The 26,634-nt window shown below is 32.9% G+C and overlaps 2 protein-coding genes across 5 annotated transcripts; one reads left to right on the top strand and one right to left on the bottom strand.

Moving 5' to 3' along the window:
• The first annotated feature begins 2,902 nt into the window (after window positions 1-2,902).
• Window positions 2,903-10,359, top strand: LOC148618682 (SPARC-like). The gene is made up of 9 exons (XM_088577825.1): window positions 2,903-2,932; window positions 3,227-3,335; window positions 4,818-4,896; window positions 5,159-5,274; window positions 5,704-5,842; window positions 6,550-6,632; window positions 7,425-7,543; window positions 9,136-9,284; window positions 9,567-10,359. The coding sequence occupies exons 2-9, from the start codon at window positions 3,258-3,260 to the stop codon at window positions 9,617-9,619; spliced, it is 816 nt and encodes a 271-aa protein (XP_088433951.1). The 5' UTR covers window positions 2,903-2,932; window positions 3,227-3,257; the 3' UTR covers window positions 9,620-10,359.
• On the bottom strand, window positions 10,106-24,935 carry LOC148618681 (uncharacterized). Of its 4 annotated transcripts, none has more exons than XM_088577822.1 (10): window positions 24,752-24,935; window positions 23,177-23,296; window positions 22,752-22,814; window positions 20,452-20,693; window positions 13,794-14,434; window positions 13,419-13,553; window positions 12,890-13,081; window positions 11,650-11,890; window positions 11,233-11,343; window positions 10,106-10,240 (listed from the first exon to the last, which is right to left on the bottom strand). In XM_088577822.1, the coding sequence occupies exons 2-9, from the start codon at window positions 23,241-23,243 to the stop codon at window positions 11,245-11,247; spliced, it is 1,680 nt and encodes a 559-aa protein (XP_088433948.1). In that variant the 5' UTR covers window positions 23,244-23,296; window positions 24,752-24,935; the 3' UTR covers window positions 10,106-10,240; window positions 11,233-11,244. The 4 variants fall into 4 exon arrangements, 3 of the variants coding, with proteins under 3 accessions (XP_088433948.1, XP_088433949.1, XP_088433950.1); XM_088577823.1 differs by having other exon boundaries at window positions 24,877-24,933; XM_088577824.1 differs by having other exon boundaries at window positions 24,777-24,898.
• Between the last annotated feature and the right edge of the window lie 1,699 nt (window positions 24,936-26,634).

The following is a 26,634-nucleotide window of genomic DNA, read 5'->3' as shown; positions in this document are numbered from 1 at the left end:
TTAAAATATCAAATAAAATGCCTCGCTAGTCGCAGCTTCATACAATCACATAGGTCGAGCCTTGAAAATTTGAAGCAAGTATGGACATACCATGCACGCTTTAAACAGCTCTGAAATTTGATTCTGGTTAAATATTTAACATAATTAGATTGATTCCAAAAAGCTTAAAATCATTAACATATATAATGTACTATTTTTTAGTATCATCATTATACATCCTAGCCTGTCCTTTCGTGTAACTTCTTCATCCACATGCTTGAAGTCGCTAGATTTATACAGTTGCATTTTTTGTGGTCGTATAGAAATCGAATAACTGAAATACGAAAATCAATATAACCGATTTTCGTATAATCCTGGATTCCTTTCCTGCGGACCATAACCCTTTTAATCCATCAAAATATTCCTTCTGTGATATGAAACCTTTTAGTATGCCGTAATTTCATAGAGATCCACAACTTTAATTCAAGTTAATGCCCTGTAACGATAAAGATGTTGTTTCTGAAACCCTTATTCCTCCGTGAATACAATTAACATCTCTAAAATCAATCCTAGCTTGACTTTGACGGTATGGAACTATGTGATAACATTGAGATCCATACACACATAAATTTAAGTTATATAGTTAAGTTAGAGAATACTTGCTTTTGATCCTATAGTTTAACCAGTCATTAACCACCCCCCCACCCCCCACCCCATTTTAAATGAAATAAAATTAAAAATATCAATCAAATCCTTCCTTTTGTGGTATGAAAATGTATAGAACAATATCATACTGATCCATTCATTTTTTTTCTCCTGCTATTGTATGGGAACCTGTAAAACTCATATTTTTTGCCCTATTAGGGTCCTAAATTTCGGAAAGTTGTCCTTTATAACCCCTAATATCAATATTGAATATTGTTCTATGGAAAATTGAATTTAGTAATTCAAACGTTATTATAAATACCATTCATTTTTTTTTTATATAATATCATAGAGATTCATCTAATTAAAACTGAGTTGTGTAGTTACATTCTCTTGGTCCCTTTTGGTCCCTACTTCTAAAACAGGTGGGACCATAACCCCAAAAATTAACACCAACATCCCTTTTATGATTTGGAACCCTGTAAAATTTTATAAATACTAAACATTTAAGTTATGTAACGAAATTGACGACGACGACGACATTTTTTTTAATTTAAAAGCTAATGATTAATCTCTATATTCTTTTATCAGCACACGAACCCCTTAATGATATGAATATGCAGTTTATAAAAATCACTTGAAAATAACAACTAATTCTCCACGAGTTCACATTTATATTTCTGGAAACGTTTTTGAAGTTTTTGGTAGAGTTTTCAAAATTCCCCGTTAAAGATTAAAGTCCCATAAATTGAAGACGTAAAATAAGAAACTAGAAGTCTTGTTTGTCACAAGAACCCCCGCGTCATTTGTAAGTAGTGAATTTTTTTCCCCGACACAATCGGTATAGTTTCGCCTTTTACCCTTTGACTTTAAAGACGCTCTTCCATAGAAACGCAAGTCACCTGATGTCGCGTAAAACTAATGTATTTCTATGGACTATTACTCCGTTCATTTTGTATCTATTTAGCTCCATTGATTGTATATAACTCCATTAATTGTTATTTTAAACTCCATTTTTTTTTGTATAACGATTGGCTCCGTTCAGCTCCTGCAACTCCTGCAATTGTCAATTATATTAAAATGAACTTTGCACGTGAATTTTATGCTGATTTTACACTCTGTATCAGTATAAAAGATGTCGCAATCTCTCGTTATTATGTAAATTCATGCATCAGGTGTCATAATAAATGTGGAAATGTATTAAGTGTATGTATTGGAAAAGATTAACTCCGATGTGGTGTTAACAAATAGTTAACTACCTGATCACTGTTATGTTCCACGATTGGCAAAATACTGATAACGTAGTTGCGTTCGAAAAAAACTACCGAAAATTAAAATTGCGTGTCATGCGTTATTTCCTGAGTGAAATGTTGGAAATTATAAGTAAAAAGAACAAATTTTACTGCGTCGGCTACCTTTATTTTTAAATATAGTACTTGTTTTCAGCAAGGAGTTAAATATTGATAAATCCTTATTTTCAGTAAATGAAATGAGTCTAAGACACTAATGATGCTCCCGCTCGATAGATTTGCCAAATTAAGAACATGTTTACTGTTGGTTAATGAAGTAAATATTTGGTGTCTTAGGCTTAGCAATGCAAAAATACTTGCGATGAGAAAAAGAGGACTGATGGACGGACTGGCGGACACATAAAAAAAAACCAGTAACAAATCCCTAACTTTGTTGGTTGGTGTATATTTCTGACAAAAAGTCCAACTATCACCCAGTTCCGTAATATTCCACAAAAATCAAGATCCTATCACCTTGCACACCATCATTACGTTCAGAAACATCCTGCAAAACATTTTAGATGTAACTTAAAAACTACAGGAAGTGATAGCCGGACAAGCAATATAGTCCTATTTCTGATGAAAATGACTAAGTCTAGCTATTACTAATTTCCGTAATATTTCACTAAAATCAAAATCCTTTGTCCCTGCAAACCATCGTCACGTGTAGAAATACGAAAGCAGGGTGCATTTAGAAAATTTATTTGCTGATTAGAGGTCAAATAGTGCTTGGTAATATATATATATATATATATATATTACCTAATGTCAAAAGTTCACCTCCAAAAGTTTGACCTGCATGTAATCACTATACAGAGAAAAAATCCACCGAAATTTTCACACGGTCCTCCTGAAGACTTGGCTCAAAGATCTAATTCGTAATCCCAAGATACTGCTTAACATTACACACAATTTTTATCACATCATCATAATCCGTAAACAAATGACGTGTATGTACCTATTTCCAGAACGTGCATTATCAGTCCCACGCCATCAGTGTATGCAGAGAGAAGAAAGAGGTAGGACTGTTTTATCTTTACGTAAAAAAACATTTAATTTACTGCAAATATATATTTTTTCAAGTTGAAATATAGTCGTGAATTAGTTTTAACAATTTAAGTTGTTCTTACAATCCAATGAATTGCATAATAGCTGATTAGGAGGGAATTAATCTTTATCAATATAATTGGCGGTTCCCCATGATAACTAACGTTTGAGATTATCTTAGCCTCCTATGGGGAACTGTTTTGTTATATAAACAAAGGAGGAATACAACCAGACGATTGACCGGGTCACCCATCACTCTTTTGCAGACCCAACAGACTTGAGAGAATTTTGAAGGAAATGTGGCGGCCATTGGTGTTTCTCCTCTTGGTTGCATTTGCAGCAGCGCAAGTTCACGTGAACATTGTTGCACCACAGGTCAGTTTTATCTTATATTCGATCCTTTTTTATGAATTAAAAGTACAACTATGAGACGAAAAAGGTTCATTTTTATTAACAGAATTAGTAATGAAGCTAAGATGTGAGGTGGGTCGCCATAGTGACGTATCTTTCGACTTCCGCTCTCGTGCATTTTGATGCCAAATTTCATTTATGGTATTCATCACGCTGGTTCTTTGTCTTCATATCTGATTCATTAAGATGTTTCGGGTTATAAAACTGTTATATGGTTAATTGAAAACATGAATAAAATGACTGATTCAGAAAGTATTTCAAACGGAAATTGAAAGGAAATATCATTTTCATTACCCACTTGGAAACCGCTTACAAGTCCTTTTCAATATGAATGGAATAGCAGTACATGCATTCACTTGCACTTTAATACACGTAGTAAATTGTTATTGCAGTGATTGAGACTCATTTTGAACAATTTGAAAAGTAAGTGAATCAACTACGACTCGTGTAGATAGTGTCATTAGACAATTACGTTGAAAAATTCAATGAAGTGTGGAACGCAAGTCAAAAATTGTATTGGGTAGATAGGAAATCAACCATCATACAGTGCTTGAGGTTATTTCTTCCGTCATACACTGGTACTACTAAATTCATATTCCCCTGTTATCTCTTATTTGTCCTCCGAATTTATCTTTCCTGTTTTTTTTTAACAACTGCCTACGTTCACATTGTTTTTGATTTCGCCATTGAGTTATACAATTTAAAACAAAAAATTGCATACCCAGTAAATGATCGACTACTTCATTTATTTACTTTATTTATATATCTGATTAATTTTTTCCCCTGCAAAAGGCAAATTGAAGACAGTTTTTTTTACCTCTAAATGACTGACCAACCACTAAATTCAAATAAACCAAACGAAATCTAACGTGCAGAAACCGCCACATCCTCACCAAAGAGCCTGACATTGTGAGACAGAGATCCTCAAAGAACGGTCATGTTCGTATTTCTGTATGAGCTAGAGAAACCGATCAAATGTAGATGCCATTTTTCTTTAATTTCATACTAAAGCTTTTTAGAATCAAATCCCTTTTCAATATGGTCAAATAATACTGTCATTCGTTGTGAGATCATACCCTTGAATTAAAAAAAATGTTACATTTCAATACAAAGTAATTTGTTTGAGAATTTGTTTACACAATACAGTGTCGAATGCATGCCTGTATCTAAATTAAAATAAGATAATGCACGGAATCATTTCTTCAAAATTAGTTCTTAGTCACTTTTCTTAATTGATTCAGCAAGCTTGATTATATAACGTTAGCTCTGAGCAAATTGGAATGACATTATAACCGGAAGAACTCCGTTTCAATTAAGTTTCAAAATTGAATTCGATTAAATACAATTGCAAGAGACATAATTAAGAGATTCATAATTCTTTTCAACGGTAAACATGTGCTTCTCGTTTGCATTAACGTCTGTTTGACACATGTAACACTTTTTTAGGATGTCGAAGAGGATGATGATGATGATGATGACGTAAACGTCCTTGAACTTCCAGAGCCAGTGGCTGTGAGGAGCACAAGTAAGTAATTTTGGTCGAACGAAAAGCCGTTTATCACACCAGAACTAGCAGTTAAAATAGAAGCACGTAACTTTTGTTCAAATCTGAAGTGATTTTTTTCTACTAAAAAATGTAGTAGGGTCGTTGGATAGCTATTTATAAAATCTATCATCCAAACGTAAGTTGACGCACCAACTTTGAGATGTTGTTAGTTTTATCCATGACTACTATGGCACTGTACAATCTTCAGCTGTTTAAGCCATATACAATATAAACATTTTAGATCCATGTTACACAAAAAGGTGTGGACGTGGGGAGGAATGTATACTGGATGAAAACTGGAAGGCCAAGTGTGTATGTTACCGCAGTTGTGAGGAGGAAGTTGATGAGAGGTTTAAGGTCAGTACTGAGAGGTACATCAAAAGGCAGTAAAATGTGCGAAACAAATCTTTGAAGAAAATAAATAAATTACATAAATTATCTCGCGTACCAGATCTGTATTATGTTAAATTTAAACATAAAGGGGAGTAAAAACTAGAAGATGATATGATCCGGAGACTCAAAACTAGAGGCTAATCAAAGTTTATAGTAAATATGACTGTCTATAATTAGAGATGAGCTGACAAAGGGCTATTGGTCTCGTGCTATTCTATAACTTGATGGTAGAGAAATTCCACCAATGAATCGAATATTCGGCGTCGAAGTTTAGAGTTGTCTCAAATAGACAAAATATACACTAAAATATAACTTTGAGGAGATAGACGTTATTGATTAGAAAATTCGTTATCATATATTTCTGACTGGTCAAGTTAGACATTTAATTTGCAGGTATGTTCTGTACGGAACGAGACTTACCCAAGTGAGTGCCACTTAAACCGTGCCATGTGTCAATGTAAACACGGATACCAAGAGTGTACCCACTCCTCTTGGAAGAGACTTCGTCTTGATTACTATGGATCTTGTAAACGTAAGTCTTATTATAGCCACCCAATCTGGGATAGGCTTGTACCGATTGTTTAAATTTATGACTTCTTATACTGTCATGGCCACCCAATCTGGGGTAGGCTTGTACCGATTGTTTAAATTTATGACTTCTTAAACTTTTATGGCCACCCAATCTGGGTTAGACTTGTGTCGATTGGTTAAATTTAAGACTTATTATACTTTTATGGCCACCCTATCTGGGATAGGCTTGTACCGATTGTTTAAATTTAAGACTTCTTATTTATCTTTCGCCGACTTTAACATGGCTTTGGTTGCTTTAAATCACTTGTTTGAAGATATTTTTCGGGTGACAGATAATCAGGTCTTGAAGTAATATAATTTAGACTAAGCTTTGAGTATTTATTGAATAGATATTTACTACAATCCTTTTTGATATTACCCATGCTGGAAAAAAGTGTAGGCTTACGATATATACTCACGAGTTCCTACATGATTGAAGTACTATTATCAACCTACAAAGTCACTGTCTCATAAATGAAGTTGCTGATCAGGAATTTATACTGAGTTGCCCTGCAGTGTTGGTCAAATTTTGGTAAGCAGGAAGTGAGAAAACTAAACAAAAACACTCGTTTTCATAAATATGCTTACAAGCTTATCCTAGTTGTATTTATATATGACATGTGAACGTTTGCAATTCATTATGCATTAAACTGCATGCTACATTTGTAGAACTTACACCTTGTGAAGACTGGGAAATGCTTCAGTTCCCACAACGTATGAGAGATTGGACTTTTGTTGTCATGAAGGAAATGGTAAGCTGACATTTACTGAAATATTTCATTCATCTTAACTTTTCTTCGTAGTTTAATCTCGGGCCCTCCGACCATCTTCCTTCGACAGACTATGACATTGAGATTAGTGTGCTGTTTACATACATCCTTTTAAATTTTGTTGATATAGAATGCATGACATCCGTGGTGCTCCGAACGTAAAGACATTCATTTTCTTGTGACTATTACCAGTAATCCATTAAATGGTGCTTGAAATCATGGTTAACTTATTTTAGAAAGTATAAAACACAAAAACCAATGAGATTGCAAGAAGGCTGTTTCAACAAATTACCGAATAGTGGGGTATTTCGGCACATATCATATTTCGAGAATTTAGTGGTCTTCATTATTGTTGAAATATGCGTTATCTGAGATATAGGGGCACCTTACAACACACACACCAGGGGTTATATGTACTATGAAACAAACTTCATTTCAACTTTCACATAAGCTTTATCTGCTTTTTGCATTAAAGTATGTAATGATTTTTTCTGTCTCTAATGATTATAATACGTAAAGAAATTAGTTGCCTTTTCACAAAAGCAGTCCGTTACTAATCCCCTGAAACCGAATCTTATCATACTTAGTACTCTAAGATCTTTTTGTTATAATATAAGGAAACCTGGCCAATTCACCCCCTAAAAATAGATGAGGTGTCATATCTTTTTTTAGAGTCCAAGCCATATTGAAGAAAGGATAGTGGGCTCTTAAGTGTTCTAACAGTTTCTTATGCAGATTTTGTTAATACACATACATTTTTTTTCAAACATTCAGGCCAGGAGAAACGAGTTGGATGACTATATTCCTCTCTTGAAGACAGCTAATGCTGATGACCACCACACTGATGCTGTTATCTGGAAATTCTGTGACCTTGATGTCAGGCCACAGGACAGGTAAATATTAGACATTGCCCCTTATCCGACTAATTACTCACCTCCCCCGCAACATTTTGAACCCTGTACATTAAGGGACCAATGCAGACTTATTTGAAATAATTTTTTATAGTGGATAGACTAAGCATATTTGACACACAATTGCAAACCATTTCCAAAACACCCAACTCCAAACAACAATCAGTACTACTTTTTTGTTGACATCCCTATAACAGAATATGTCTAATAGGACAGGAAAATAATATAACCTTAAAAGCCTTATTGTCAGGTCACAGGACAGGTAAATAATATAACCTTAAAAACCTTGTTGTCAGGTCACAGGACAGGTAAATTTGTAACCTAACTAAAAGCCTTGTTTCAGGTCACAGGACACGTAAATAATATATCATTAAAAGTCTTGTTGTCAGGTCACAGGACAGGTAAATAATATATCCTTAAAAATCTTGTTTTCAGGTCACAGGACACGTAAATAATATATCTTTAAAAACCTTGTTGTCAGGTCACAGGACAGGTAAATATATAGCCTAACTAAAGAACCTTGTTGTTAGGTCACAGGACAGGTAAATATATAACCTAACTTAAAAACCTTCTTGTTAGGCCACACAACAGGTAAATATATAACCTTAATATCTTGTTGTCAGGTCACAGGTCAGGTAAATTTATAACCTAACTTAAAAGCTTTGTTGTCAGATCACAGGACACATAATTAATGTATCTTTAACAACCTTGTTGTCTGGCCACAGGACAGGTAAATATATAACCTAACTTAAAACCCTTGTCAGGTCACAGGACAGGTAAATTTATAACCTAACTTAAAAACCTTGTTGTTAGGCCATAGACCAGGTAAGTAACATAACCCAAAATTTAAAACATTGTTGTCGGGTCACAGGTCAGGTAAATTTATAACCTAACTTAAAAGCTTTGGTGTCAGGTCACAGGACACATAATTAATATATCTTTAACAACATTGTTGTCTAGCCACAGGACAGGTAAATAATAAATCCTTAAACCTTGTTGTCAGGCCACAGGATGGGCAAATATTATAACCTTAACCTAAAAAAACCTTGTTGTCAGGTCACAAGACAGGAAAATATTATAACTTTACCCTTTAAAAACCTTGTTATCAGGTCACTGGACAGGTAAATAATATATCCTTAAAAACCTTTTTGTCAGGCCACAGGACAGGTAAATACTATAACCATAACCTTAAAAAAACTTGTTGTCAGGCCACAGGACAGGTATATAATATAACCTCAACATTAAAAAACCTTGTTGTTAGGTCACAGGACAGATTAATTATATAACTTTAATCTTAAAACTTTGTTGTCTGATCATGGAACAGTTAAATACTGATAAATATATCTCTGCCATGTTGTCATGGATCATGTTAATGCCACGACTGGACAGGTAAATAAAGCCTTGACAGGACTATGGACCTATTGTCATGACCTTGTTGTCAAAACATTATAGTCATGATCCTACAAATCATATAACAAAATTGTCTGTTCTTTATTGCTTTTTGTAAATAAAAAGTGGTTGTTTATTTCACCATAACTTTCAAAACTAAAATGATTTACTTTCACATCTTACAGACATGTATCTAGAAGAGAATTATTGATGGTGATCCAGACAATAAAACCATTGGAGCACTGTCTTGTCCCCTTCCTGAACAAGTGTGACGACAATGGTGATCACACCATTACTCTGACTGAATGGGGAAAATGTCTTGGAATTGAACACCGTAAGTTTAGTTAAAATATCACAGCATGTTCTTGAAAATTAAACCAAAGGTAATTCTGGTGAAAGAAACATCTGAAGATCATAATGCAAGGTGTATATGTTTAAATTACAAATAAGTGACTTGCTTAAAATTACAATACTGCAACCTCAAACTATGGAATAGTATTTTATTCCAACTAGACAAAATTGATATTATAAAAGCTTTCATAAATTTCTGAAATTGGTAATTGATCACTAAGTAATTTGTATTTGTAACAACATGGTGTTCCCAATTATATTGCAGAGGACATTGCTGACAAGTGTGAAGCCATCCACAAGAGACAGAAGAGGAATTAAGTCAATAATATGATCTACCAAGGACTTTCATGCTTCACTTGTTATTGTCTCACATTATTGCAATGTAATACACATGTATTTTGATGATCTATAGAGAGGATCAGTGAAGGGAATCTCAAAAAACCTTTAAACATTTTTTGAATCACTGTATAATAAATTAAGTCTTTTTATTAAGTCATGAAATTTTTTTCCACTTTTGCAAATTGAATGTTTAGAAATTGTCTTGGTTGGTTTCTTGGATAAAACAAAATGCTCCAATAATGCTGACTATTTCATTGTTTTAATATCCTTTGATGTTTATTATGGACCATGTATACAAACATTGTATGAAAACAGTTGATACATGTATATTTTCTGAACCTCTCTATTATTGCACATTGTAAGATTTGAAATATAAATTGTGCTTGATTATGTTGTATTTTCATGTATTAAATTGTAAATGAGTAGTTTTAACACCAAACATAAGGTGTTTTTTTTTAGTTTTGAGTTGCTCACCATACATTATCAAAATCTTCTATCTTTTTAAAGTAATACTCTTGCTCTTTTGATGTATAGACTGCTCTATTGATCTCTGGTGATAAGATGTATGACAATATTTGTTTTTCATCTTCATGTATATTTCTGAAATTAGTAAAAACTGGTGTTTTCATATTTAGGCTATAAATAGCACAGTATTACTGTTTTGTAATTTTTATGTTGTATAGAAATTTCATTAAAGCCTTATTTCCTTTTTGAAACAATGTGTGTTTATTGTGTCTTATTAGTTGACATGAGATTACATTTTTCCATACCCAGCCTTGGTAGAACAAGGTAATGAGTATCAGAGTTTTCATTATCTTGACAACGCCAACACTGTCCAGATAATAAAAACCCTGATACTCAATACCTTGTTCTACCAATGCTAGAGGCTGACTAGCGAGCTATTTTCTGATCTATGGGATCAAGTCTGAAGGCTGGGTATGGAAAAAAAAGTAGCAATGACTGTGATGGTTCTTTTGATTTGTGTGTATCAATTAATTTTCAAATTTTTCCTGAAAATTTTCAGTGGTTTGAACAACGAAAACCATTTTAATTAAAGCTACTTTCACATAAGAGCATAATATTTTTATACCCCAACTTTGAGAGGGGATATATAGTGATATAAGTGTCCATCCTTCTTTCCTTTCTTCCATTACACAAAGGGATACCCATCTCTTATCTGTTACTCCTCCTTTACCACTGAATGGAATGTAATGAAACTTTCACAGAATCTTCATTTCATAGGTCTAAAGGTGCATGTGACGAAATGGGTGAGTGTTGGGTTATCAAGTTGGTGAGCATTGCTAACAGTTTTCTAGTTTTTACTATTGTCTGCATTAAGTACAATAGTACTTGGCTCCACCCAAAGTAGGCAAATGCTTCTTTGCCCTTGGTATGGTATTTTTGTCGAACCACTGATCTTTGGGAGGTGCATAGATTACAATCAAATTTCATAATCTTTATGAAGAGCAAACTTTCAAAATGACTTAATTTTCATGTAGAATTAGTTAACCTATCTATCTATTTACATTGGCATGAATAAGAAGTAAGTTAAAAGTTAAAATTAAATGAAGTTTTATTGCACAGATTCTAACCTTTAATTAACATCAAGACCTTTTGGTTGTCATTATTTTCATGATACGGTTTTGTTCCATGATAGTCTCATCTTTCTTTACTGGTCTTTTCATCCCTTCTCCAACAGTTGTCTGAAATCCAAACATATCATTCATATAAGATTGCAAGCAGGCAAAACAAAAAGAGACTATCAACTAATTAATGGCAGTTTAAATGATTGAATGATTGACTGTGTATATTAAACATTAACTGACATACAGAAAACTGTTTAATAATTTTAATATTATACTAGTAGCATGCAACAGAATGTATCGAGCAGTAGATATAAAATTAAATTCCTTGTACAAACCACAACTTCCCACACTATAGAGTTTTTTTCTGAGGAGTAGCATATTTTAATTTTCATTAACTTTCTTCTTAACACGTGAACTACTGACCTCAGCTCTGACAAAGTCACCAGTTAACAACTGCAGTGGATAATGACACATGACATTATACAACCCCTCTACAGTAGTGCCTGGCTTTAGAGATATACAATCATGTATCACTTTACTGTCTTTATGACTGTGTTTCCCAATAGAGGTAAATGTGTCTAAACAGTGCACAGGAAAGGCATATACTGGCTCCCTAATTTTTACTGCTATTCTTAATGCTTCTAATACATTTGTAGACCCATATCTATTCAAGAAACAAAAAAAAAAAAACAAAACAGAAAATGGATGATTGGTTGATATCAGTTTAACATCCCTCTGCAGATACAAAAATAGATCTACAAAAACTGTATTCAGATGAATAGTAAATTTTCCTTTATGTAATATTTTAAAAAACCCAATTCATATTTTTAATGTTTTTATGTGTGTGTCACCGATGGTGAAAGCAGGTCTAGTGGTCAATCAAGTCTGTCCATCTGTCATGCTTAGGGGGTACCTACTTTGTGTAATCAAAGTATATTGAACGAATATTATTCAATATTTGCACAGTATTTCTCTACATACTGCACATGAATAATTCATCAGAACCAATATTTGAAAAAAAAAGAGGCAAGCGATCCACTTGATCATCTGTTATATAATCAGCTTTGTCATACCCTGCATTAAAATCTTCGCGCAATAAACAATATGCACATGGAAAATTTCTGTTATTTTTCAATAGAGAAAATTTTTATCATAGCCAATTCTTAAATATCTTTATCTAAAGTTTTTGAATAGGACAACATCTCTGGTGGGTTATAAATTCATTCATTTATTCATATCTTTATTTTCACTTAACATAGATTCAATCAGGAAAACTCACACTTATGTTTTTAAACATAGTGTTTATATACATATTGAAGATTCTCTTGTGCTGAGAAATTAAAGAAAGTTGTGCATACATGTATGGGTTTTGTTTCTTTGGTTTTTTTTTGCTTCCTTCTATTTAGTATGTAACTGTCTCCTATTGCTGGATCAGATTACAGAACCATTGCCTTTGAACTATTACTTAAAAGTTTCTGATGTTTTCAAGTAAGTTATTTAGACCCAGTGAAACAGATAGTTTTCAACTTTGCCTTTTTACACATTGCTCATGCCTGATTTTCTATAAGGATCTTAGCTTTTAACTTCAGCACTCCAATGAATTGTTTTCAAAGTATATGTGGCTATTTACTATTTAAAAGGTAATTTTTTGAAGTGAACTTACCTGGATAGGATGACTTTGGCACTCTTTATTTTATCACAGTAAGCAGCATCACAGCCTTCAATGTATGACACAGTAAAGTCACTATCACCCGGCTTGTACTGTATCACATTTTCTTTAGCTAAGTTCTGTAAGGTACATTCAGTTTTGGCACTAACTGGTATGGAGTGACACTCTGACCATTCAGTCTGTAATCTATAGCAAAATATACCACAGTTGATACTTGAATAAGTTAGCATAGCTTCAGTTCTAACACCCACATATTTAATACTATAGAAAAAAATGTTTTATCTGAGTCACCTATCGCCACTATATTTCATATCAGGGTCACCTAGAGCCACTATATTTTCAACGAACAAGACAAAATGGTGAAAATAAATTGCCACAAATAAGGGCATGTGTTAGTTGCAAAAATAAATAAAAGCGAAAGTGATTTCTTGAAACAAGTTAATAAGTATTCATAAAAATTGGTTTACAGTGTTAATAAATGGAGTTGAATTTACTACATATACTGTTAACTATTTTAATATACCTTTCTATATTCTGTTTAGAGCTAGGCAAATCTGCTTTATTCAGTACAAGAAGTATTGGAAATCTTATCTTCAAAAAGCTATCCACAATTGTGTGTAGAACCTCTTCTCTCCAAGTGGCAATAGAGGATAATTCTCTGAAAGTGAAAATATGAAGTTAATAATAAAATGCCATTGTTTTCTTGACCAAAGCGAAAAAATATAAAAAATAATATTCAAAGGATTACTGTTTATAAATGTGATAAAAAAGAAATAAACATCTTAGTAAAATCTACAGAACATGTGATGACCACCATAAGATCACTTCTCCTTGATTGATCTATTTTCCTTTGTCCTACCAATATTTTCATCTTACTGACCTAAATTATATGTAATACCTTTCCCTAATTCCTGCATTGTTTAAAGCTGCATGAATAGTTGCCTTATTGGCATGGTAACCAGTAAACATATCAATTAATTTCATTGGTCTCTTCACAATATTGTCCCATCTATTCCAAACATTTTGAAAAATCCACTGGTGAAGTTCTTGATAAAGCCATGTGACATCTTTCATAGGGTCATAAGCCTCAGTTTCATCACCTTTTTCATCGGTGGTGCCAGATATATCAACAATATGTATCAAAACGTCAGCATCAAGTAAATCATTCAAAAATCTGTTACCCTTTCCTTTACCCTCCCATGCTCCAGGAACCAGTCCAGCAACATCTTTAAGTAATACTGGAATATTTCTATCACCCCTAAAATCATGTCCATATGCAGCATCACACAAGGTTACACCAAGGTCATGGCATGGGCAGGGTATAGAATAGAAAGCTTTGCCTATATTTGGTTCTATGGTAGTAAAAGGATGAGCTGCAGTTTTTGCCAAGTCCATTTTAGTGGCTGCATTGAAGAAAGTAGATTTACCAGCAGAAGGCTTGCCAACTAAACCAATCACATATTCCCATCTGCCTCCAGTCAACTTTGGTTCTGATAGCTGTATCTTGGTAAAGTTTACAATATTTTCTTCTTGTCCAAGCTGTAATATAAATTTCTATGATAGAAATTAAGAGGCTTTTAGAGATGGACTAAAATGTGGAGCACAAGTGAGTACTGTAAGTGTATTATAGTTTGTGGGGTACCAATATTCTTGACCATCTAATAATATTATAGTTTACAAAAAAGAAGAAAAAACAAGAAGACTTTTTAAAGAAAGCAAAGGTGTTCAAAGGGAAATAACTAGGAAAGAATAATTTTTTTTTTCAGCTGTAATGATTACAATTCATATTACATGAAAATGTAAAATTCTCAATAAGCTTTAAAATACCATGTCCCCTGCTCACTCATTTTTGCCAGTAAAAAAGGCAATCATGCCATTAAAATGATATCCACTGATTTTTCAATTTGTCAGAGGGAGTCATGATAGCAAATCTTTCATATAATTTTTAAAAAATCTTAAAAATGAGAAATATATGCAAGACAGCTCTTACAAAACAATTTTTTAAATAAATTTCAATTTCCAAAGGAAATATCTCTTGTGAAAAATAAGCCCATCATTATAGATGCTAGAATTTGTCTGAGATATTCACAGTAGCAAACCTTCGGTATAAATTCTATCATACATTGGAAAATGTAGGTATAAGAGTGTTTACAGAAGTTAAACATTTCAAGGGAGATAACTCTCATAAAATAAGCCAGTTATAGTCAATTATCAAACTCGTCCAAGAATTTATAAAATAAGCCTGTTACAGTCAATTATCAAACTTGTCCCAGAATTTTATATTTGTATAAGATTTGTTAATCTTTAGTATAAGACTGTAGGAAAAAAGGTCACAGGAACTACAGTAATTGGAAATAGTCATGAAAATGTCACAACATTTTTATTTCATCTAACAGGATAAAAAACCTTTAAACATGAAGAAAAAAACATTGATAAACCCTTAATACCGTCAGATAACCTTACATTAAATGAAAATTGTTTTTGCCTTCAAATGTGTTTAAAAAAATGAAAAAGAACCAAAAATAAAAAAGTCAATTTTTTTGGGGTGTGACCCCTTTGACCCCTTAAAATTGGAAAATTTGTAAAAGATATCTGAAATCTGATTGAAAAAATGAAGGCAGGAATTTTTTTGAGGAATCCAATGAAATCAATTTTTGCAATCAAACCAAAAACAAAAAAATAACTTGAAAACTTTGAGAGATATCTGATAAAAGAAGCAACAGAAATTTTTTTATGAGGAATCAAATCAAAAAAAGAATTTTTTAAATCAGACCAAAAGTAAATCAAAGTCACTAATGTCAAATATTCACTGTCACTGATTTTGGCATACTTTAAACATCCGAAATGGTACAAATGCGATATGCTCTAAAATCAGGTGACTTCCGCTAAAATCTTGGTTCCCTTGATATTACTGCATACTCTTCGTAACAGTTATGACCCGAATAGCTATATACAGACATGGGTGTCCTGATAATATATGACCTTTATATAATCAATTGTAATGACTCATAAACTTGGTAATATTACATGACTTCAATGCTAACCGATCATTTTATCTTTTAATGTAAACTTCCCATTCTAATACATGTACAAGCAAAAAACACACATAGACATGTGTATGATATTTTTTAAAAAGAGTACTTTGTAGCCATCTTTAGGCCGCTTATGATATTGACAGGGAACCAGTTTATTAACCAGATTAAGCAGCTGGCAACAAATATTCATAAATATCGGGGCGTGCTAATGTATATGACCTATATAGTCTTGTAACTAGCCTCAGTGCCTGAAATGTAAACTGGGTAATGTTCAAAGCTAACCGATCATTTCATGTAAACTTCCTGTTCTCATACAAGCAAGAAACATATGTAGAACACAAGTGTACGATATTTTAAAAGAGGTACATTTCCATCTCGTATGAAGCTAGAACTATGATGCTGTGGCGGTAAACACGGCGAGGATCTGCAGAATTATGTGGTGTACAACTACAAAATCATGCAAATTATATGCAAATACTAAATACAGACATTATGAGTGCATGAAGTTGCTAGCACTATTAACGACTTAAAAAGTTAAATTTTGACCCCCCATAACTTGAAAACTGTACCAGAATCAGTTAAGGAACACATTAAAAAAAAATTAAAATTGTAAAAAAAACAACAAATATTCTACATGAGTTTAAAAAAAAAACACCTTTTTTTACCCTTTTTGGTCCCTTTCACTAAAACAGTAGGGGCCACAAAGTCCAAATTAATTAGGAATCTTCCTTTAGTGTCAAGTTAAGTCATATCAAAACTTCAGAACAATTTATCGACCTCAACAAAAATTATTACATGGAAACAAACTTTCCCCAGATGACGCCGACTATGCCTTAACATTACACAACCGCAAATTTTGTACAAGAGGCTTCCAGGAGCAAAATGATCGCTCATCTGGTTAAATTTTTGCCTTTCAAGGGCAATAACTCTAACAAGGAGTTGTCCAACAATTTTGTCTGAAAGAAGACTTTGGCAGGACTTATCATAAGAATCATTTCATCAATTGAAAGTTTCATTTATATATTATAGTTTTCAAGATATAGGATGAAAACTGCTAAAAACATAATGTTAGCCTTTCAAGGGCAATAACTCTAACAAGGAGTAATCTGAAAACTTTGATCCCCACAAACTTTTGTAGGCCTTATAATAAGGATCATTTCAGCAACTGAAAGAATTTGGCTAAACCTAACGGCTTTGGAGATATACGAGAACAAATTCTGACCGACCCCTTTGTTATTTTTTCATTAACAGCAGCATGTTTTACCGCAGATCAAAATCCCTACAACAGTTCTATGAAAAATACCCTCAGGAACATCCATACCAAATTTGTTTCCAATTGGTCACGTAGTGTCAGAGGAGAAGATTTTTGAAAGAAATAGCAAAAAAACATTTAAAAAGAGGAATAACTCCAATATGGCTTCACAGATTAAAATGAAAATCAGACCACAGATCTCTTTATGCTGAACACATTAATCCCATATCAAAATTTGGCTGAACCTAAAGGTTTTGGAGAATTATGAGAAAAAATACTGACCCCAATGCACTATTTTTAGTAACAGCCACCATGTTTTTTCAAGAATTAAAAATCCCAACATCAGTTCTATGAAAGATACTCCAAGGAACATTCATACCAAGTTTCGTTCCAATTGGTCAAGTAGAGTTGGAGGAGAAGATATTTAATTGAAAAAACATTAAAAATAGCAAAATAACATCAAAAAACGGCAATAACTCCATCATTGCCTAACAGATTTAAATGAAAATCAGACCACAGATAGATTTCATCATGCTGAACACTTTCATCCTAAAATTTGGCTAAACCTAACGGTTTTGGAGATATATCCGAAAAACTACTATCTGACCCCAATGTTCTATTTTTAGTAAAGGCAGCCATATTTTTTGACAGATGAAAAATCCCCACAACAGTTCTATGCAGGATACCCCTTGAAACATTCATACCAAGTTTGGTTCCAATTGGTCAAGTAGTGTCAGAGAAGAAGAGTTTTGAAAAATAGTTAATGATGACAGACAATGATGGCAAAGGATGCCAAGTGACGACAATAGCTCACATGGCCTTAGGCCAGGTGGGCTAAAAATATTAAGTTTTTTTAATATAGAAATCCATACAATGTATAAAATTCAACATAATTATTTGTGACCTTTTTTCTTTGACCTTCTTTTCTTACTTATTTTTTTACTTTTTTTTCCTGTGACTCCCCACCCCCCTAATTGTAAATTATATTATTTTAATAAGCTATTCAGTATTGATTTTTTTTCGTCAAATTCTTCAATAATGTTTCATTTGAAAAAATATAATCAGTGCCATGATGAAAACTTTACATGTTGTTTATTTTCCTCTTTAGGAAAAACAAAAAAATACTGTATTTTCCATACCCTAGCCATTTTGCCTTTTCAATATAAAAATATCATAAAAAAGTGTCCAATTGCCATACAATTAAAATTACCACAATCAATGTAAATAAATATTGCTGTTGAATCAAATAACATATTCTGACACTACAATTCATTCGTTTATATACAACCTAAATCAATTACAATCTTTTCAACAGGTTGTATAAAAATGTCACTAGGCCCTTCTTATCACAAATATGTTAATTAATCATGTACACAATATTTGGAAGGTCATAAAATTAGATAGCTAAACCTCTTTAAAATATAGATTTATCATAGGTTTTTTTTTTATAATATCTATCTATAAAATGAATTCAAATTACAAGAAGATTAGAGACATATACATGATGTAAATATTTTTCTACTTAGACAACAGGAGATAATAGTCCATATGTTTGTACAGCCAGAAATGATTATACCAAGAACAACAGGGGAAAAGAGGCAAAATCGTTATAGAGAAAAAAGATTTGTAACAGTTAAATCTTGACATTAAAATGTAGAAATCTGAATATCTCCATTTGCAGGTATTCACCAATAATTATATTCCTTTATGCATGTCTGCACATAATGCTTAACCTATAAAAATCCTTGAGTGGTTTGAGAGGAAGTTTGCTAACAAATTTTTGGCAAATAAAACCCATAAGCTGGAAATCTCAGTCTGGAGTCGTCCATCAAATATTATATTTCTTCATGCACATCTATATGTGTGCCTAAATTTCTTATAATATTTTAACCAAATTTCTGGAGCAGTGTATGAGTTATACTTGCTAAGTTTAAGAAAATCCTTGTATTTCACCACTTATTTGGCCACCGATTCAATTGCTAAGGGCCATTTTGATTACCCCAAAATCTATCTTAATCTTCCTTTACCCAGAGCATTCTTGAAATTCAAGTTATTGTCCAGAAACCAAATTAAACAAAGACAAAGAAAAGAGCATACCCATAACATTATACATGTACTGCAGGGTTTTAGCCAGGATTTTAATACCATTCATCACTTTCGTGTTGCCCTTTTTGCATGCAAAACAATATTTAACCCCTATAATAAAAGAACTACTTTGGATGAGAAAGACAATTATACATTTTGACCTGCTGTGTATGATTTACTTTTGTTGAAAAAAAAATGACTTTGATATACAAGTATTAATCTTCATTAAATGCCAGATTAAGTTTCTAGAAAACTACGAGAACCATGTAGGATTTGTCCCATTGCTCTCTCTTGTTTTCATGTAATTCATATAAAACTGCAACCTAGCTGTGAGGGTCCTTGACTGGTAAATAAAAACATTTTACTTCTTCAGTTACTATTTCATTCTATTACTAGCTCCCTACTTGATATCAGTTTATCAAAACTCATTTGTAATGAGTGAGCTTATTCAGTCTTATAACATTTCATGCCTATTTCATTACCACATGTACTATTTTTAGACTAGAGGAATTTTACTTTCTATTTATTTACCAATTTTCCCACCAAAAAAACAATCAAAAAGCTGCCATTTTCTTTCATCAATTATAGCATTTCAAGGTGTTTTAGACACTAAAGGAAATAAACATTGTTTTGTGAACAGGAAACATGTTTTTATCAGGTAAATTTCTTTCTGAAATTAGAAGGTGATTTTAACAGACAGTCAAGTCTTCAACTTTGCATTTTAGCCATGTACTCATGGCAGGGTAGAGTTACCATTGACCATTGTCAATTTTGATTGGCTTAATGGATAAATTTACATCTGATTGACACCTCCCACTGAAATTTATTTGTTGGGTGACTAATTAGTAATTAAATGGATTAATTGTATATCTCATAGGGTACCAGCAATCAAAGTGAAGAAATTTGTTGCCACGGAAGTAGACGCAAGTGCAGATGTGCTGTTGTGTCTGAAATATGTCATAGGGCTCTGTCCATCATAGGCATAGCCTAAAATAATATTAATATCAATAAAAGCTGGAAATTGTCTCAGTTTTTCTATACAATCAAATCTTGCACCATCTTTTTTTGTGATCATCAAACTGAATAAATTTTCCCCATGAAAAAATGTTGCAAAAATTATCCTAAGATGAAAACAGCAAATGAAACTGCTGTGAAAAATTCATGGTTTATGTCATATAACCTACATTTTCCTCTTCTGTTTGAGTGACTGCCTCTTTAACATTGATATTTATCCACTGCTGTGCTGAATCAACCAGTGTAAAGACTACAGGCATGCCAACGTTCTCCTCAGCAACACTCTGAAGGTGTTCTAAAAGATTGGACAGGTCTGTGTCTGATATAATCTTGGTTCTCATTGGTATTTCTATCACTGGAGGAGTTTCAGCAGGGTAAGATGTAGGAAGTGTGAACCGAATTGAAATAGGTCCTGAAAAAAAAGAGAATAAAACATTCTAGAGGTCTGTCTGTTTACTGGAAATTTGGTTGGGTTAATTTGGATTTAAAGTGGAATATAAATGTAATAATTTTATTGGAAGAAGGCTCTGCTTAAATTTATGCTGCAATAGGTTATGCTTTCCTTGTACTCAAGTAATTTTACACATATAACAGAGTTTACAAAGCTTATTCTTGCGTTTTGTGTTGTTTAGCAAAAACAATTTAGATACCTACATTTTTACTTTTTTTATTTTGTTCATTACTTACAAAATAATCATATAAATCCATGCAGTTGAATTACTAAGGAAGAACTATATTTTGTTGGGTATCAATTTTCACAGTTCAGACGAAACATGAATTTAAATTCCCAATAAAATGTAATATTTCCATTGAAACCATAAATGGGCCATTAAAATCCATAAAGTCAAAATTCCTACAACAAGAGTCTCCCAGGAGCCTGAATCGCTCACCTTCTTGAATTTTGCCTTTCAAAGGCAATAAATTAAACAAGTTGTTCAACAATTTTGACTAAAGAAGTCTTTGGTAGGACTATCACAAGATCTTTTCAACGATTGAAAGTTTCTTTTAATCTATCATAGTTTTCAAGATATTGACTGAAAACTATTAAAAAAAAGCCATTTTTTCCCTTTCAAGGGCAATAACTCTTACAAGGAGTCTGAAGACTTTTGTAGTCCTAATAATATGGATCATTTCAGCTATGGAAAGAATTTGAATAAACCTAACGGTTTAGGAGATATATGTGAAAAACTACTGTCTGACCCCTATGTTCTAATTTCAGTAACGACGGGCATGTTTTTCGAAGAATCAAAAATCCCCACATCAGTTCTATGCAGGATACCCATGTAAACATTCATACCAAGTTTGGTTCTAATTAGTCAAGTAGTTTCAGAGGAGAAGATTTTTGTATAATTGTTAACGACGACGAGGGACGCCAAGTGATGGCAATAGGGTTTGTAAGTCTCATTCTAGTTTCAGTTTTCCTTTCGGAATTTTAGATGTAGAACGTCTTGAAATCTGAAGGCCGGTCTGCATTTTATTGTTCACTTCCGGGAAATGAAAACGCTGTATCCCTATATAAAATCTTCTATTTCTATGTTTTTCTTAACATTTTTATTCAGTAGAACTAGATATTTGTCATTTTTTATCAGTATTTTTTCACAAAAATATATTTTGCTGTTAACATTGAACTAAATGCTATGTTAATGACGAATCTCTATGCATCTGAATGGGAGATAAGGACCCATTCTCATGAAATCACGGAGTCACGTGACCAGACTTACATACCCTATAGCTCACTTGGCCTTTGACCAGGTGAGCTAAAAATAAATATCAACCAAAATGCTGATAGCACTGGTGGTTTTTGATTCTTGTGAAAATTGTAGCATGAACAAAATTTCAAAGATTATTTCATGTTAAATAAAACTGTGATTATACATTGCATTTCAAAAACTACTAAGAACTGTCTTTTTTTAATATGTATTAACTGAAGGTCAATCTATACTATAGATGCAACTTCACAAACATTTTTCAAATTTTGTTCTATTTCACCATTTCCCCAATTTTAAATCTATCCAAAAGTTAATGTGCATCTACATTCAAAAGCTATATTAACAGAGTATTTATCTTACATAACAATTATACTTAAATAAAACAAATATCAGCTTAAGAAAATAAGAAAAGATTTTCAAAAACTAGACACTTTTATCATTTTTTTTGCATAAATAATAGAATATTATTGAGCTGATAAATTGCAAGAAACATAAATACTTGTTATAAAAGAGGTATTGAAAGATATAGAAGGAATCACATTTGGACTATATTTTTGTGTAGTGTTCAGAAATAGCAGGGAAGTTCTATTGATAGACTTGTGACATAGGGTATTTTGATCCTGAAGGATCAAAAACCCAAAAGTTGGACAAACTACAAAAATTGATACCACCTGCACAACATCAAGGAAAAACATATTTGATGCATGTACCAATAAATGTTATAACTTTTAACAAAGCTTTACTGCGACCTGATATCATACCTGATAATGCAACAGTCAAATCTGTTAATTTAATCATAAAACATGGTGGATTACTGGATATTTCTGTAAAAAAATACAATTAAACCAATCATGAAAGCTCAATATCAAAAACAACTAGTAAGTGACTATTTTTTTCATGATATGTTACTTCATTGAGAATCTTCTCGTTAGTTTTTATGTGTAATCCTTTGTATTTGGTTCCCTACATTCTGAATGTAGGTAATCTCTGTTTCATGTGTTCATGTTTAGACCATGTGTTTTTTATATTGATGAATTTGAATTATCCCACTGCTGATGTTTTGGTATTTTTTTGCTGATAAATTTAGAAGACATGTGAGAAAATCCTACCCCAAAAATCAAAAAAGATGGTGACGGTTTAGATAGTTGAAACTTTAAACCATTATGTTTATGTAGAGTATCTGTACCTGTCAAGTCATCGTTATAAATGGATTGCAGAGCCTGTACTTCCTCATACCGCTCATCTTCTGCCATTTTATTAGTACCAAAGGCTTCAAGTCACCATAAATACGTCTAGTATCTAAAAACTGCAACAAACATTAGTATAGAAAAAACAGTGAATTGTAATTTTTCATCAAAACCATACTACAGTTTAAATATTTTATACATTTGTTCTTGGGCCATATAGCAAGTTTTGATTTTTTTTTCAAATTGGAAATGACCACAAAAATCACAAGTCTGTGAAAAAAAAACATTCATACATGACATTGTTTCTAACTAACACAATTTATATCAAATTTGTAAGTTCTAAATTGCATTCTTGATTACTTTTCCATTATCAATGGCATGTCAAACCACAGGAATTTATTCCTATAGGTAATAATAGCAAGCAACCTGAAACAGTGTTAGCACTGCAATTATTACATGTATCTTAATTTCCCTTCAGGTTCCCAATAATACAATGAAACAAGAGGCCCCAGAAACCTGAATCGCTCACCTGGTAAAATTTGTGCCTTTCAAAGGCAAGGGCAATAACTCTAACAAGGAGTTGTTCAACAATTTTGACTCAAGAAGACTAAGGTAGGACTTATCATCAAGATCATTTCATTTTATGGAAAATTTCTTTCTATCTACTATAGTTTTCAAGATATTGGCTTAAAAAAAAACCCTTTCAAGTGTAACCTAGTAGCTAAACCTAACAGTTTTTTTCAGTAACAGTGGCCATGTTTTTCAACGGATAAAAAATTCCCACATCAGATTTATGCAGAATACCTTCAGAAATATTCACACTAAGTTTGTTCTAATTTGTCAGGTTGTTTCAGAGGAGTAAATTTTTGAATGAAATAACATTAAAAACAAGGATAAAATGTCAAAAAATAGGCAATAACTCTAACATGGTTTAACAGATTAAAGGAATAAAGCAAAAGTTTGACCACAGATAGATCTCAACATGCTGAACACTTACATGAATATTGACATCAGAATTTGGCTAAACATAACGGTTAGGAAATATATGTGAAAAAACTACTCGCTGACCTCTATGGTCTATTTTTAGTAACAGCAGCCATATTTTTCGATGGAATCCCATATAAGTTCTATGCAGGATACCTTAAGGAACATTCATATCAAGTTTGGTTCCAATTGGTCAAATAGTGTCAGAGGAGAGAAGAGTTAAAATTGTTAACGACGACAATGGATAACAAGAGACGCCAAGTAATGGCAATACCTCACTTGGCCTTCAGCCAGGTGAGCTAAAAATTGTTAATGACAACATAAAATGACGAAGGACACCAAGTGATGGTAACTTTATACTAAAAATGAGCTGGAGCTGCTCAGGAGGGTAAAATGAAATTTCAAGTATGGCGAAACCCTTTTTAGGCAATGCCTTCTACTAAGGAGTTAATTTAGTAGACAGTACAGATTATGCCTGGCTAATCAGAAGGACCTATTGATCTGAAATAACAAAACAAGCCCACCATGCCTAATAAATCAATGTCAATGATAAGATTACGTTTCTAACAACTGTTTGTTATTGTTCTTACCCTGTGTATATCAGAAACTACGTACGGTGTCAATGCCAGAAATTCGTAAAATACCCGCTACACTAAAAAGCGTCAATAGTAACAGCACAAAAATTTTATACTAATTTATAAATTGTGAATATTACCGAAATAACGTGTAAGTTTGGCAACTTCCTGTGTTTAGTTTCACTTTCACTTTCACAACAAATATTGTAAAATTCAGTATGAATTCTGGTGAGGTGACGAAAAACCAATACGAACGGCACATTTTAAAACTAGTTCATGATGACGACAATAAAACTTCTGTAGTGATGACTTTAATCTTGTAGCAACATAACTCTGTTCTAGAGGCCTTTATTGTTTTAAGTCTAGCGCGATACAAAAAGTCTGCGTAGTTACATCAAGTTCTGGCATAACGCAAGAGATGTTATATAAAAATTCCATGTTTACGCAGGTGCTGAAGGGATGTTGCCACAGATGATATGAAATTTGACAATACGGAATGAAAAATAATTGCGTTTGTCGTATAGTTTGGTCAATAGTTTTCCTTTACCATCGATCCCTATAAGTATAGGTAAAGATATGAGGCTGACTTCACAGTGTCTGTAAACATAGTATCCTTCATCTCAAGTTCTTTTGGATAGATGCGATGTTTAAAATTTCCGAAACTAGGATTGTTTTGTTTTTTACTTTTTTGTTTTGTTTTGTTTTTGTTTTTTGTTTTTTGTTTTTTTGTTTTTGGCTGCACTTTCCTTTGGATTAAATCAGCTATAAAGTCAGTCTCACAAGAGAGAAGGAATAGGTCAGCAAGTAGAGGAGCACAATTTGTTCCCAGTGGAATGCAGGACGTTTGTTGAAAAACGCGTCCACCACATTGGACAAATATATTGTCCTTAAAAAATTCAGCAATTTCAAAACAACTTCTTCGGTATATTTTGAATCAAAGAAATCAAAGAAACGTAATCCAGGGACAAAGACCAGACATGGGAAGCAGACATACACAACAAAGAATGTAATCCAGGGACAAAGACCAGACATGGAAAACAGACATACACAATAAAGAATGTAATCCAGGGACAAAGACCAGACATGGGAAACAGACAAACACAACAAAGAATGTAATCCAGGGACAAAGACCAGACATGGGAAACAGACATACACAATAAAGAATGTAATCCAGGGACATAAAGTAACTAAAATCATACATACAAAGTAACAAAAGTAAATGAGCATCTCGGAATCCACTAAAAACTGTGAGCATGGACCCGATGCTCCGGTAGGGTAAACGTCCCCTGCTTTTCTAGACATGTAGAAACACCCACCGAGTTGCTCAAGTCCGGGGTAGGCAACGAGGAAAGGAAAACTACAGTTTTCATAGTGCAGATGGATACAACGTAACGAGCCACGAGCTCATGATGACGACAACAAAACTTCCGTAGTGATGTACGGATGACTTAAATCACAATTGGAATCGTACAAGGTATGAAGAATTTCTAACAAGTTCTACATATTTGTATCAAGGTACTTTTTTTTGAGTAACAACGAAGTACATGTATATTGTTTTTGAGTCGGGATTTTAACTTAGTATGAGGAATTAAAGGATAAAGAATCGAAAAGTCATAGGTTTTAATGCTACGGTATTTTGATAATATTCCTGAATTTCCAGAAGGTCTTTCAAATTTTTCAGGATCCACATTGAATAAATACCACTAAGGGAGTAACATGTTTAATGGTAGGATTGTAGACCAGCTTTTACAACCGTGAGTATAGAAGTTAAGTTTTGAAAGCGCTTTGGTGGTACATTTTGCAGATCCAGCTATGTGGCGTTGTTTGTATGGATTCTTGTGGAATTTAGGAATCCAGTAAATAGATGATACATCACAATCATCGTCTTTGGTAGAGAG

Source organism: Perna viridis, chromosome 4 (assembly GCF_037379345.1).
Source record: "Perna viridis isolate PV_CMFRI_1.1 ecotype Kerala chromosome 4, ASM3737934v1, whole genome shotgun sequence".
Lineage (NCBI taxonomy): Eukaryota > Metazoa > Mollusca > Bivalvia > Mytilida > Mytilidae > Perna > Perna viridis.
This window is presented reverse-complemented; position numbering and strand designations above follow the sequence as displayed.

Bases quoted from the DNA above. Each gene is read 5' to 3' on its own strand.
- LOC148618682 (XM_088577825.1), top strand. From the start codon at position 3,258: ATGTGGCGGCCATTGGTGTTTCTCCTCTTGGTTGCATTTGCAGCAGCG. The intron at 5,843-6,549 runs GTAAGTCTTATT...CTACATTTGTAG, and splicing joins TTACTATGGATCTTGTAAAC to AACTTACACCTTGTGAAGAC. The intron at 7,544-9,135 runs GTAAATATTAGA...CACATCTTACAG, and splicing joins GATGTCAGGCCACAGGACAG to ACATGTATCTAGAAGAGAAT.
- LOC148618681 (XM_088577822.1), bottom strand. From the start codon at position 23,243: ATGGCAGAAGATGAGCGGTATGAGGAAGTACAGGCTCTGCAATCCATT. The intron at 22,815-23,176 runs GTACAGATACTC...ATTTTTTTACAG, and splicing joins TTATAACGATGACTTGACAG to AAATATCCAGTAATCCACCA. The intron at 13,554-13,793 runs GTATTACATATA...TTTCACTTTCAG, and splicing joins AATGCAGGAATTAGGGAAAG to AGAATTATCCTCTATTGCCA.